The sequence below is a fragment of the Mesoplodon mirus genome, assembly GCF_964341445.2.
Source record: "Mesoplodon mirus genome assembly, chromosome: 3".
Taxonomy (NCBI): Eukaryota; Metazoa; Chordata; class Mammalia; order Artiodactyla; family Ziphiidae; genus Mesoplodon; species Mesoplodon mirus.
The window spans coordinates 119,072,060-119,084,513 of record NC_138978.1 but is presented as its reverse complement, the minus strand read 5'-3'; the positions used below and the strand labels follow the sequence as shown (position 1 = coordinate 119,084,513).

General features: G+C 47.9%; 1 protein-coding gene across 1 annotated transcript in view; it reads left to right on the top strand.

Annotated features, from left to right (window-relative positions):
* The window catches only part of KCNN3 (potassium calcium-activated channel subfamily N member 3), a gene marked incomplete at its 5' end in the record, with an annotated part of 170,172 nt that extends 160,091 nt beyond the window's left edge, over window positions 1–10,081 (top strand). The window contains 3 exons of the mRNA XM_082615534.1: window positions 3,035–3,162; window positions 3,905–3,974; window positions 9,731–10,081. Of these exons, the coding sequence (XP_082471660.1) occupies window positions 3,035–3,162; window positions 3,905–3,974; window positions 9,731–10,027 (495 nt within the window). The 3' untranslated portion in view covers window positions 10,028–10,081. The remainder of the gene's footprint in view (window positions 1–3,034; window positions 3,163–3,904; window positions 3,975–9,730) is intronic.
* Window positions 10,082–12,454: the final 2,373 nt, after the last annotated feature.

Below are 12,454 nucleotides of genomic sequence, written 5' to 3'. Positions count from 1 at the left end.
TTATGGCTGAGTAATATTCCATTGTATATATGTGCCACATCTTCTTTACCCATTCATCCGATGATGGACACTTAGGTTGTTTCCATCTCCTGGCTATTGTAAGTAGAGCTGCAATGATCTGCTTAGCTTTGTGCCAGGTTGTTTGCTGGCAATTAATTCAGAGTCAGCATCAAGGCTTGCATTTAACATCACTTTCCTGAATTTGCAGGGGCCTCCCGTTCAAACCCATAAAGATGCTGTGACTGCTTTGCTCAGCTACCCCGGCTGTGCTGTGATTTCAGTACCTTATATTTGGGATAAAGTTAAGTGCAGGACCTGGACTCCCTGTTCTGTCATATTGCTAAGTGAGGGCCATGATGATTAAAAACAAATCTAATGTCCTTTCCAGTTCCTTCATCCTGGAAAACAGGAAATAATTTTGTTTGTGTAGAGATGACATCTAGTCAGTCAGGTCTTTCTTCAGACCACATGAAAACCTTATGCTCTTTTTGGACCTGGCTCTTGTTTTGACTTTGCCATTAGCTAGCTGTGGGATTCTGGCCCTCACATTCTATCTCTGAAGCTGTCATTTCCTCACATTTTCAATGGGGGTTTGGGCCAGATGATGATAATTAGTATCTTTATGGTACTTTATAGTTTCTATAACACTTAAATCCACATTGACTCAGTTTGCCGTTTATAACTTTACGGTCTTGGTCTCTGTCTCAGTTTCTTCATCTGTAAAATGGGGATAATATTAGTACCTTCCTGAGAGGGTTGTTGTGAAGATTAAATGAGTTTACACATATGTAAAGTGGCACCTGGTAGATGTCCGCTCTTAGGCTCAGCACCATCAGCACCATGGTTATTGCCTCATTTGGGCCTCATAACAACCCTTAAGGTAAGGATTTATTTTTCCCTTCTTATAGATAGTTAAGCACTTACTCCTCAACTGGCAGAGGAAGGAGTCACCGGCAGCCTCTCCAATTTCAAATGTTTGTTCCACACCAACACAGAGACAGTTGTCAAAGGCTCATCAGCGCTGACATTCCATGGCTCTGTCAGTGTTCCAAAGACAAGACCCGTGTAACTGGGGCTCTGCCGATCATCATACATGCTGGGCAGGTTTTTCCCTCCTGTTCTTCTGTGAGGCTTTCCTTGGAGGCTAAGCACCTAGGGAAACTGAAAAAACCACCTGTCAAGTTGCCCTCTCCCCACAGAAGGGCAGCAGGAGTAGGCACTCCACAGAGAGAAAGCCTTCCCTTCTATGCTGCTTCTTTTGCCAGGAGGCTGATGTCCACTCCAGCTCCTGGACAGAACCCCAGTGACCACACCCTCCTCTACTTCCCCCCTCCTCACCTGGACACTTACCATTTCCAGCTTCTTCTCACCACCACCTGCTTCCTTTCAGGCAAGAAAGTACCGAAGGTGGACAATTAAGTCATTTAAAACCATCTTCACGGTAGATTTTTACTGAACAAAAAGGCAGTATTTATGTCACTTAGACATTTCTGAGAAGACCTAGCTGTTCTTTTAGAATATCACTTCAGCGCCAATGGAAAACATAATCCAGCCTTAGTAATAAATTTTTAAAACATACACACAGAAGTTATCAGCCTGCAAAACAATGTTTCCCAGGCCTTCCCACACGTCTCAGTATTTTAACAACGTCCCATCTGTTGATGTCAGTCTGAAGAAGCAGGCCTGTACTCTCCAATTTTATTAAAATCCTTCCTGGCTAGTAACCTGATTTCTACTAGGCTGGCCTACTTACTTCCAGGCCCTGGGCCTGTGGGCCTGTGCCAGTTTGTATGGCTGACAGAAATGGGAACGGTTAATCAAAAATCTGTTTAGCTTGTGCTTAATAAGAAATGTTTCCTCTTGCTCTTGTTACTAATTGCTGAAGATGTCTGTGTTTGGATTAAAACTTTGTCCCCTGCCATCTGGATGCCATTGATCTGTCTCAGCTCTGTCGTGAGCCAGGTGATATCAGTGGTTTCCATGTCAACAGATGACAGCGTCGTATGTTGAAATGTGTGATTGCAGTGCAGTGAAAGAGCCAGCCTTGGGAAAGAGGCAGCTCTGGTTTCACACCAAAATATCTTCACTGATTTTCAGATACTGCTTGGAAATGATTTCAGTTTTATGCCAATTACATTTACATGTAAAATTGCAGTGTAAATGTTTTTTGCCATTTGGGAAAGGAAACAATGGACTTGTTAATACCTAGAGTTCTATTCGGTGGGAAAGACATTTCCTCAAAGAGGCCTTGTAAAATCTCCAGCTGAAGTGAAAGAAGTCAGACAGAGAAAGACAAATACTGTATATCACTTATATGTGGAATCTAAAAAATACAACAAACTAGTGAATATAACCAAAAAGAAGCAGACTCACAGGTAAAGAGAACAAATTAGTGGTTACCAGTGGGGAGCAGGGAGGGACAACATAGGGGTTGGGGGAGTGGGAGAAACAAACCACTGGGTGTAAGATAGGCTCAAGGACGTATAGGACAACACAGGGAATATAGCCAATGTTTTGTAATAACTGTAAATGGAAAGTAACCTTTAAAGATGGTATATAAATTTTAAATAATTTTTAAATAAATATCTAGCTGATAGGAAATCTGTTTACTCTGTGAATCCAAGAAATGTACCATGTACACTAAATAGAAATCCCACATAGGGCATGGAACTCTGCATCCAAGGGCAGCAGTGGTACATATTTATCTATTCAAAGTGTGCCCCAGGCCTCCAGGTCTTGGTAATGTAGCCTATCTAAATATAGCATCAACAGTCGATAGGCAGTCCTGAAATAATTAAGAAAGAGACAGGATCCACCCCTCAACTTCGGGCTCCAGTCTACTCTGTCCAATACAGGATTAATAAGAGATGAATTTGAATGATCCTTTCTAAGAGTTCATGATTTCATTAAGGAAAAAGATCGTTGCAGAATCATTTCCTTATAAGGTAGACTATATCGACAGACATAAAAAACATGTTATGTGAACCTAGGGAAATTTACCTGATAGCAGCCTGTTTTATTTACTTTTCCTTAGATCAAGAATGCTGCAGCCAATGTCCTTCGGGAAACGTGGCTAATCTATAAACACACAAAGCTGCTAAAGAAGATTGACCACGCCAAAGTCAGGAAACACCAGAGGAAGTTCCTCCAAGCAATCCACCAGTGAGTAGGCCGGGGCAGCTCAGCCACCAGAGGACCAAATTAGAAGTGGTGGGTTCCCCAGAGCTCCATCAGTATCTTCTTGTAAACTTAGAGGAGCAGGAGAAATCCATTCTTTTCCACTCAACAACCACTAGGGGGCGGTGAACTGGACGCAGATCAGTCTGTTTATTCACTTATTGCACCTGCCACTGCCAGACATTGGACAGACTGCTATGGAAGGTAAGTATTAGGTAAGAGCCTCAGGGGTCTCTCATAGTCCACACACACACACATACACACACGCACACACACGCATACACACACACACACCCACACACGCATTACAACTGGAAGCAGAACAAATTGTGGTCAGTGCTTTCTATAAGCTAAGTATTTAAAAAGTATAGTGGATTTTTAAAAGTAGAGGATGAGAACATTTATTCTGACCTGGAGGCTTGGGAAAACCCTGAAAGGCTGAGAGTAGGGCACTTAAGGTAGAAGGCACAGCCTAGATAAAGGCATAGAAGCCGGGAAATGGTCTGAGAGTGGTGAGGAAGCTATAATGACTGAAGGCAGGCACGCGTGGAGGCAAGAGTTTGCTTTCTTGGGGACCTGCCAAGCCCTTGATTCTGGTCAGTTGTCACCCATGTTCGAGGTCCTGGGCTGGGTTCCAAAACCAGATGAATTGATGTGGGTGTGGAATCTGCCCGTGGGGCTGAGCCCAGCGCCTGAAGAGCATCGCTGTTACGACTCTTTCCCGCAGACTGAGGAGCGTCAAGATGGAGCAGAGGAAGCTGAGTGACCAAGCCAACACCCTGGTGGACCTTTCCAAGGTGAGTGGCAAAATCCGAAGACCCCATAAAGGGTTCTCAGGTGCTGGCATTTCAATTTCTCAGGTGTGGCTGTGAAGGCCTGGCCTTGGCCAAACTGGACAGTGCAGGACCAGGAAAGTAAAGACTGCTTCCTCCTTTGTTAAAAAATCATCTGGGTTCGAGTTCTTGACACTGGCAATCTACTAGTGCATGTTGTTGACTTTTAAAACCTGGCGTGTGTTTCTTTTTTTGTTGTTTTTTTTTTGTGGTACGAGGGCCTCTCATTGTTGTGGCCTCTCCCGTTGCGGAGCACAGGCTCCAGATGCACAGGCTCAGCGGCCATGGCTCACGGGCCTAGCCGCTCCGCAGCATGTGGGATCCTCCCGGACCGGGGCATGAACCCGCGTCCCCTGCGTCGGCAGGCGGACTCTCAACCACTGCGCCACCAGGGAAGCCCCTGGCATGTGTTTCTTAAATTCAGTCACTCAGGTCAGTCTTTGCTGGGATTTAATTAGCTGACCTACTACATCTTTTCAGTGTGTTGCTTGATTAGCTGTACACTGAGTTTGCACAGGGTGAAGCACACTGACGAGACCAAATGGTGATAATGGTGATGCTGCTGCCTGGGTCACACCTAGGAGGATCCTTCCGGTTTGCTGTTATAATTGCAAACTCATTTTCTTGCATCCTGCAGTCCTTACAACTCAGCTTTTCTGGACGCAAATTGGTGGTGGTGGTGGTGAGGGGTGCATTTCTTTCTTTCTCATGAAGATGCCCAAAACGAGAGCCCTCCTTTGAGAGCCCTACTGTCAGTCTGTGTTTCTGGCCCTGAACTGCTGTAAATACTGTAAAGGAACTTCTCTCCTTTTGCAAATCTCTGGAGTGAAGGAATCGGAGGCTGCACTGCTGGCAGAGCTGAGTGTAGGCGCCAATGAAGAAAGGGCCTCCCCTCCTCAGCCCCTCCTCCTCATTGCCTCTTTTTTTTTTTTAATTTGTTTTTTATTTTTGGCTGCATTGGGTCTTCGTTGCTGAGCGCAGGCTTTCTCTAGTTGCGGCGAGTGAGGGCTACTCTTCGTTGCAGTGCGCAGGCTTCTCATTGCGGTGGCTTCTCTTGTTGTGGAGCACGGGCTCTAGGTGTGCGGGCTCAGTAGTTGTGGCTCGCGGGCTGTAGAGCACAGGCTCAGTAGTTGTGGCGCACGGGCTTAGTTCTGCGGCATGTGGGATCTTCCCGGATCAGGGCTCGAACCCATGTCCCCTGCACTGGCAGGCGGATTCTTAACCACTGCGCCACCAGAGAAGCCCTCTCATTGCCTCTTGGTAGAAACTGTATATCAAATATATAGCCCAGGGCCAGGCTGGCAGAACATTCCAGCAGATGTTGATTATCATCATGGAACACATTCCCTGGGTAAGCAAGAGAAGTTCCCTCAGGCCAATTAAGCCCCCTTTGAAAAGATGGTGCAATCAGAGAAATTGCCAGTTCTTGGGCCACGTGCAGGCGCCTTTTTCAATGAAGGGATCAGGCCAAAGAAAGGGCCTCCTAAGCTTGGGAGGACTTCAATCAGGGAATCTGCTGCTGGCACAGGTGGGGAGAAGCCCACAGGCTGTGTGCTTTGGAGGGGGTGCTGTGGTGGAGTGCAGGGCTCCTGAGAGCCAGGAGGAAGCAAGGATGTGAATGGAACGCCCAAGTGCAGAAGGGAGCCCCCCATGGTCTTGGGTGCACTGCTTAAAACTCTTGGGTTCCGGTATCAGAAACCCATTGGAAGTAGGTTCTAAAATGTAGGTGTTTATTATAAGGATACAAGGAAGTCTCATTCCAGGTAGAACCTCAAGGCAGGCATGTGATCAGACTTCAGGAAGGAACTACCTAGAAGTGCCCCTCACCCTGGAAAGTATTCGCTCACCTTCTCTTCTCTCTCCTGTTCAAGTGCCTGTTTCAGTTCCCTCTCTCTCCCTCTCCCGCACCTCCTGACAACTTTCTATGCCCCCTATCTCCATGGCAGACCATGGCAGGCCCCTACCCAGAGAGTACATGTTCTAGTTCTAGCCACAGGCAAAGACGGATTGGCCATCCTCCTATTGGTCTTAATTCTAAATTCTCAGAAGGGATGAGATGACTGGCCCGTTTGAGTCACGTGTCCACCCTTGGGCCAATCAGCTGAGGCCAGCAGGGGGTCGGGTAGGGCAAACATGGCTGGGGACCCACGCTGGGAGGTGCAGGAATAGCCCAACAAGCCCCAAGATATTTCTTTTACAGGTAGCCATGTTTCTGCCTCCCCTCTCACCTGGCAGGACAGGCTGTGGCTGGTGTTCTCCTGGGAATAGCGGGCACACTGGACTTTCAAGCCTGCGTTTCTTCAGTGCCAGCCACCGCCTCTCACAGAGACAGGGCCCCGTGCAGAGCAGACTGGGTGAAGCAAAAAACTCAGTGAACTGGAAAGAGGCTCAGGTGAATTGGGTGGGGGAACTAAACCATCAATAACCTGGGAGCAAGTTACCTGGAAAGAAAGGGTGTGGAGGAGAGGGTGAAGGGAGAGCGTCTGCAGGGCTACCGGGAGTGGTGTGGGACCTGCAGGGAGGGTGCACTCTGACATCCATCCAGTCTTCATCTTTCCTCCCAGGAGACTCAGCCAAGGTCCTGGCAGCAGCCTAGCGTCTCTCACACTGGTCCACCTTCCCCCTGGTATCCTGTCACCAAGCAACAGAACAGGGGAGACAATAATAACACTGGGTTCTCTCCCTTTTCTTTCTGTGCTTCGTCCTCCCAGCTCACCACCTTCCACGCCTGTCCTTTGGTCCTTTCTAGATTAAGACAAGGGCGTGTGGCCTCCACATAACACTTGCTGTATTGAAGAGCTCGCTCATAGGGTGGCAGAGATGGGGTGGGGGAGCGCTGGGATGCTTTATATGCTAGCTTCAGTGTCTTCCATTGAAGTGTAAAAATTATTCCCCACATCTGAGGCTCAACTGATCAAATAAGATGGTATCTGTGAAAATGCTTTGTGAACTATAACGGTTTTGCATGTGGTAGTTCTGATTAGGAATATAGATGAGGAAACCAAGGTCCAAAGAAACAAAGAGACCATCCCAAGGTCAGGCTGTTGGAGAGCTGCAGCACTGGGGCTGAGACCCAGGGGCCCAGATTCAGTCCAGAGCTCGTTAGGGTGTCCCTGCGGTCAAATAGATTTGTGGTGTTGTACATTCTGGGAAGAACATACACCCTGAAGAGGTTCTGTGAATGTTAATTAATGAAGGAAGCACTCTTGCTTCTAAAGTCACGCTCTCCTCTGAGGAGGCCACAGAAGAGTCCTGCCCTTTGCAAAGGCAGAGCTGCCTCACTCCACCTCTGTGACGGCTCCCTTTGGGGCTGCAGCCAATTTCCTGGTGGGAAGGTATCACTACGTTTTCAATCCCCCTTCTCCCATCTCCTTTCTGGCTTCTCATATTTTGCCACCTTCCTTTACTTTTTTTTTCCGTTCACCTCATTCCCTACTACCTTGGCCCCCGCGGGCACCCATGGTTTCTGCATCTTCCTGGAGTAACTTGAAATTTCAGGTAAAATAGGATCAGGGTGTCACTGGCAGATGACCAGAAGCCCCTAGAGCCACAGTGCCTGCAGGTGGGGTTTGGGAGGGTACAAAGCAACTGCCAACCTGGCCCACAGGAACACCCAAGAGCATGAAGTCTCCCAAGAGTCTTGCTCCCAAGTCTGATGTCGCTTGTTAGTTTGCAGGGAGAAATGTGACTGTCACATAGATAAGGGCTCTACAGACCAACCCGGGAAGCCAAATTATAACCAGAAAGTTGCCTGGTAAGAGGATAGTCAGAACCATGGTGGTACAGTTGGAACAAAAGTGGTTTCATTTCAATTAAATGAATTGAATTTGAGGGATAGTTAGATGTAGGGTGGGCAGGACTTTGTACTGGTGAGATATGGGGGCTGAGGGAGAGGATGACGCCCAGGTTTCAGGTGGGAACAGCCTGAATGAGTGGCCTCTCATGGAACCAGGGAGCACTGGCAAAGAGCAGATGTAGGACCGAAAATGGTGCACTTGGCACAAGCTGCCTTTGTTTAGTGCTGCTCTGACCTGGTTTTATAACTTAACTCTCAGAAGACGTTTATTTTATTACATTAACATTTTATTTTATTGGCAGTTCCCTGGACGTACCCCATTTTTGCTCCCCTGCTCTCACGACCTTGTTCAATGTTCATTCACAAAAGCTTACAGAACACCTGCTCTCCAGAGGCAGGCCCTGGGCTGGGCCCCCTTGGGAGTCTTCTCTCCTTTCCTTCAGCCACTCAGGTCTCGGTGGGAAACGCTGAGAAACTTTCCAGGTATATGGAAATAATCTGTGGCGCAAAAGGTCTTTTCCCATCAGTTAAACTCCTACATTGGCCAAAGGATGGAAGGGACGGTGATTTTCCCCTGTGCCAGCACTTTATTCATTCATTAGTTCTACCAACATCTTTTAGTGCCGACCATGTATGACAGACCCCCCTTGCTAGGCATGTTTATGTACACTTGTCCATCAAAAAATGTTAGTTGAGCATCCCCTATGTGCCAGATGCTGTTTTAAGGCCTTGGGACACATCCGTGAACACAACAGGTGAAGGTCCCCGCCCTGGAGGAGCTTTCCTTCTAGTGGGAGAAAACAGACAATAATAAGCGAAGAAACAGCAAATTAGCTAGTGTATTAGAAGGTGGCATGAAGAAAAGAGTTGAGCAGGTTTAGCGGGATCGGGGTAGGGGTGGGAACAAGGTGCCGTATTAACAAGGGCATGGGGGGAGATGATTTTTAAGGGGAGGCTGAGAGGAGGTGAGGCTGTCGGCCATGGGATGTGTGGGGAGTGAGCAGTGGTGACAGGGCGGGTCCCTGGGATGCTGGGAGATGGCACTGAGAGCAGGAGGTTTACTGGGGGCACCATCAGGACAGCACCTGTTGGGGAGCAAGGGAAGCAGGATGGGGCAGAGGGAGAGTCTGAACTGTGATACGATTGACAAAGGCCTCGACCAACCCACGGGAGTTCCGGAGGTGGACTGGCCCTTCAGGGGTGTCCCAAACTGAGGCAATGTCCCTCCTCATTGACCAGGCAGCAGAGGGGCTGTAACCTCAGCGAGGCAGCTCCCTTTCACTACAGCCCAGTCCTGAGTGAGTTACGTTGTACGTTGTACATTCTGGCTGCTGTGTTGAAAGTTGGGGCCGGGGGGAGCAACAGCTTTATAACTATGTGTTGTTATTATTAACTCCTATTTCATAAGGAAACCAAGCAGAGAGGTTAAGGGGCATGAGGGAAGGCACATTATTAGTGAGTGGCAGACGTGTACTTGAGCCCTGGCCTACCAATGGTAAGTCTATTGCATTGTCCGCTCCCCACCACAGAGCCGTCTCTTTCATCAGTAGGTGCCATTGCCACATGAGCTGAGAGGTTGGACGAAGTAAGAACCTGAGGACACTTCAGGGACTTGTTCTATTTAAGAAGAAAGTGCTGCCTTTCCAGTCTATATATTTTCTAATCTATTTTTATAAGTAATATACATTATTTTTGTAATAAAACAACAACAAAAACACAGACATACAAACCCACTGCGCCATTTGAGCCTCCAAGTCCTCAGGAAAGTAAACTGTTTCTCTGTCCTTGGCCAGATCCGACACGGCCGGTGTGGAAGTTGATCCCTGGAGGAGTTGTATTTCAAGTGTAATCTGGAGGAGTATTTCGTTTTTTCCATTGCAGATTCCTCTGCAATGACCTGTCGTCTCCCTGTCTCTCCAAACAGATGCAGAACGTCATGTATGACTTAATCACAGAACTCAATGATCGGAGCGAAGATCTGGAGAAACAAATCGGCAGTCTGGAGTCTAAGCTGGAGCACCTCACCGCCAGCATCAATTCCCTGCCCCTGCTCATCGCGGACACCCTGCGCCAGCAGCAGCGGCAGTTCCTGTCTGCCCTCACGGAGGCCCGGGGCGTCAGCGTGGCAGTGGGCACCACCCACACCCCACTCTCCGACAGCCCAATCGGGGTCAGCTCCACCTCCTTCCCAACCCCGTACACGAGTTCAAGCAGTTGCTAAATAAAACTCCCCACTTCAGAAGCATTACCCATAGGTCTTAAGATGCAAATCAACTCTCTCCTGGTCGCTTTGCCATCAAGGAACATGCAGACCAGGAAACGTAAAGGAGAGAGACCGAGCTAATTAACTAACTCATGTTCGTTCAGCGTGCTTGGTTTGATATGCCTTGAAACCAGAAATCTGATCTCTGTTTAGGTGCCTCTACTCGGGAGCAGCAAGAGGAGATGACAGGAAGCGACGCCTCTGGTAGGGCCCTTGCGGCACAGTTGGTGGAGAACAGACACCCACGTTCAATCTCAGGTCTTCACGTGGTGGGGGGGGAGCTCAGATGCACTGAAGTAGCCGGCAGTGAAGCCAGCCCAGAGGAGGGTCCCACGGAGGGAGGGCATGGTGTCAGGCTTGGGGGATGGGTTCCTCACCCCGGGGTCCTCCAGCCCACCCGTCTGCGTTCCTTCTGTCTAAGGAAGCCCCTGGATGACAAAGTAAGGGAGAGCTGCCCACAGCTTTTGCCAAGACAGACATGCTTTCCTGCCATCCCTCGCACAGTCATAAAACACAATTGAGACTGAAAGAAACATAGACAAATAAAAAGCCAGACTTTCCATCCAATATTAATACCCATATAAACCCGTGTATTTGCAAGCGTGTGCATGTACACACATACACATGCCACAGTCAACCCAGGTCTTTTCTGGTTTGCACTTGACCCAAATAAAGAGGGACCTGGTACCTTACCCTGCACACAGTAGGCACTTTCTAAATGCACGTTGAGTTGGTCTGAATCGGGATGTCAGTTCAGGTAGTTTGCCAGTGTCGGCCGCATCCTGAGCTTCACTGAAGATGCAGGTTGCTTCAAACACAGAACAGGGTGCTTTGCCCTGGGTATGCACCATGCTTGCTCTGAGATGAATGACAAGCCAAAATTGGCATTCTGGAGAGATAAGCAGCCTTCTAAAAATAACAGCTTCTGCAGAGTTTTCATCTTATATCCAAACAAGCTGTGTTCCACTGGAGCACATGATCAGGTGTACGTGTGTGAGGGAAGGGGGGTGGGATCTGTGCATGTGTGCACACACATGTACCAACAGGTGCGACCCCAGGACACCTGCATGAATAGAAGTATTGTCTGGGGGGGTTTGCTCAGTGATATTTATCCAGCAACAGGTTTACAGCCCCAGATGTTAGGAGCGCAAAAGGGTCAAATGCCTCACCTGAGAGCTGGGAGAAGTGATGGTGAGTGGCCCAGCTGGTCCCTTCTACCTGACCTAAAACCACCTCGAAGTGTAAGGTTATGAGGATAAAGGGAGCCTCTAGGGAACCCTGTGGGTAAGATAAGGTGACAGGGGTCTGTCAGTATCCTGTTCCTGCTGTGCCACATTAATCTTGGTGCAGAAACTATTATAATACATCTCAAACTCCAAGGGACTCCAGAAACATCCAGATCCAGTGTATGACAGGCATTGTGAGGAGAGGGCATGGGGATGCATGATATTTTCCACACTCCATCATCTAACCATGCATAATGTTTGTGATGTGAAAACCATCATACTAATCATCACATTTCTCATTCTGAGGTCTTTGACGTCTGCTTGTGGGGACTTAAATCATACTGTAGGGAATATTTCATCCGTTTAGGATAAAACAGAAGGGTATCATTTGTGGATGGCTGTCCTGTTGGGTTTCACTTTGTACAGGACATCGCCACTTTTCCAAAGGCAGAGTCTAGCTGTGAAGACTTTTCCTCTACAGCACTGGCCTGGTCTTCTAAGGGCAAGGGAACCATCAGACAGCAAAAGGTAGACCACCCTAGAAAAGCCACTCTTTCAAGAAGATCTGGTCTCTTGTTCAACCTCTTCTTATATCTCTTTTCATTGCTGTGCTCTTCCCTTGATGCCCTCATTTTTATCTTGATAACTCCTTTGAGCATTTTCCTTGGTTGCTTTGTACACCATAGATGCCACACTTGCTGCTGGCTTTAAAGTTTTTTTGCTTGTTCTTTTAACTATTGATTATCTAAAAGATCCTTCTCCTTTTTTATGTCCCAGGAATGGTGCTCCTGTTTTCAGTGACAGCTGACCATATAAACAGACCAATAAGCAGATGAAATAACCATGCAGTTTCTTTGTGGCGTTAGCTCATTTCACAAAGAAATGAAGTGAAGAGCACTGACAGGTCAACCTGAGCATGCCAATACCAGTCATCTAACCTACAGCCCTCAATTCTTAATTCCTAGTCACCCTTCCCATTCCCCCGTAACCCTGGGATGTGTGTGTGTGTGTGTGTGTGTGCACGTGCACACAAATAGGGATTTAATCTGAATTTCAAACAAATGGCATGCAAGATTCCACTGCTACTACTCCTCCTGCCAAAAAGTGTGTGCAGACTGTCATTGACCCACCGCTGTCTGCGGGTGACTCTTCTTTAACC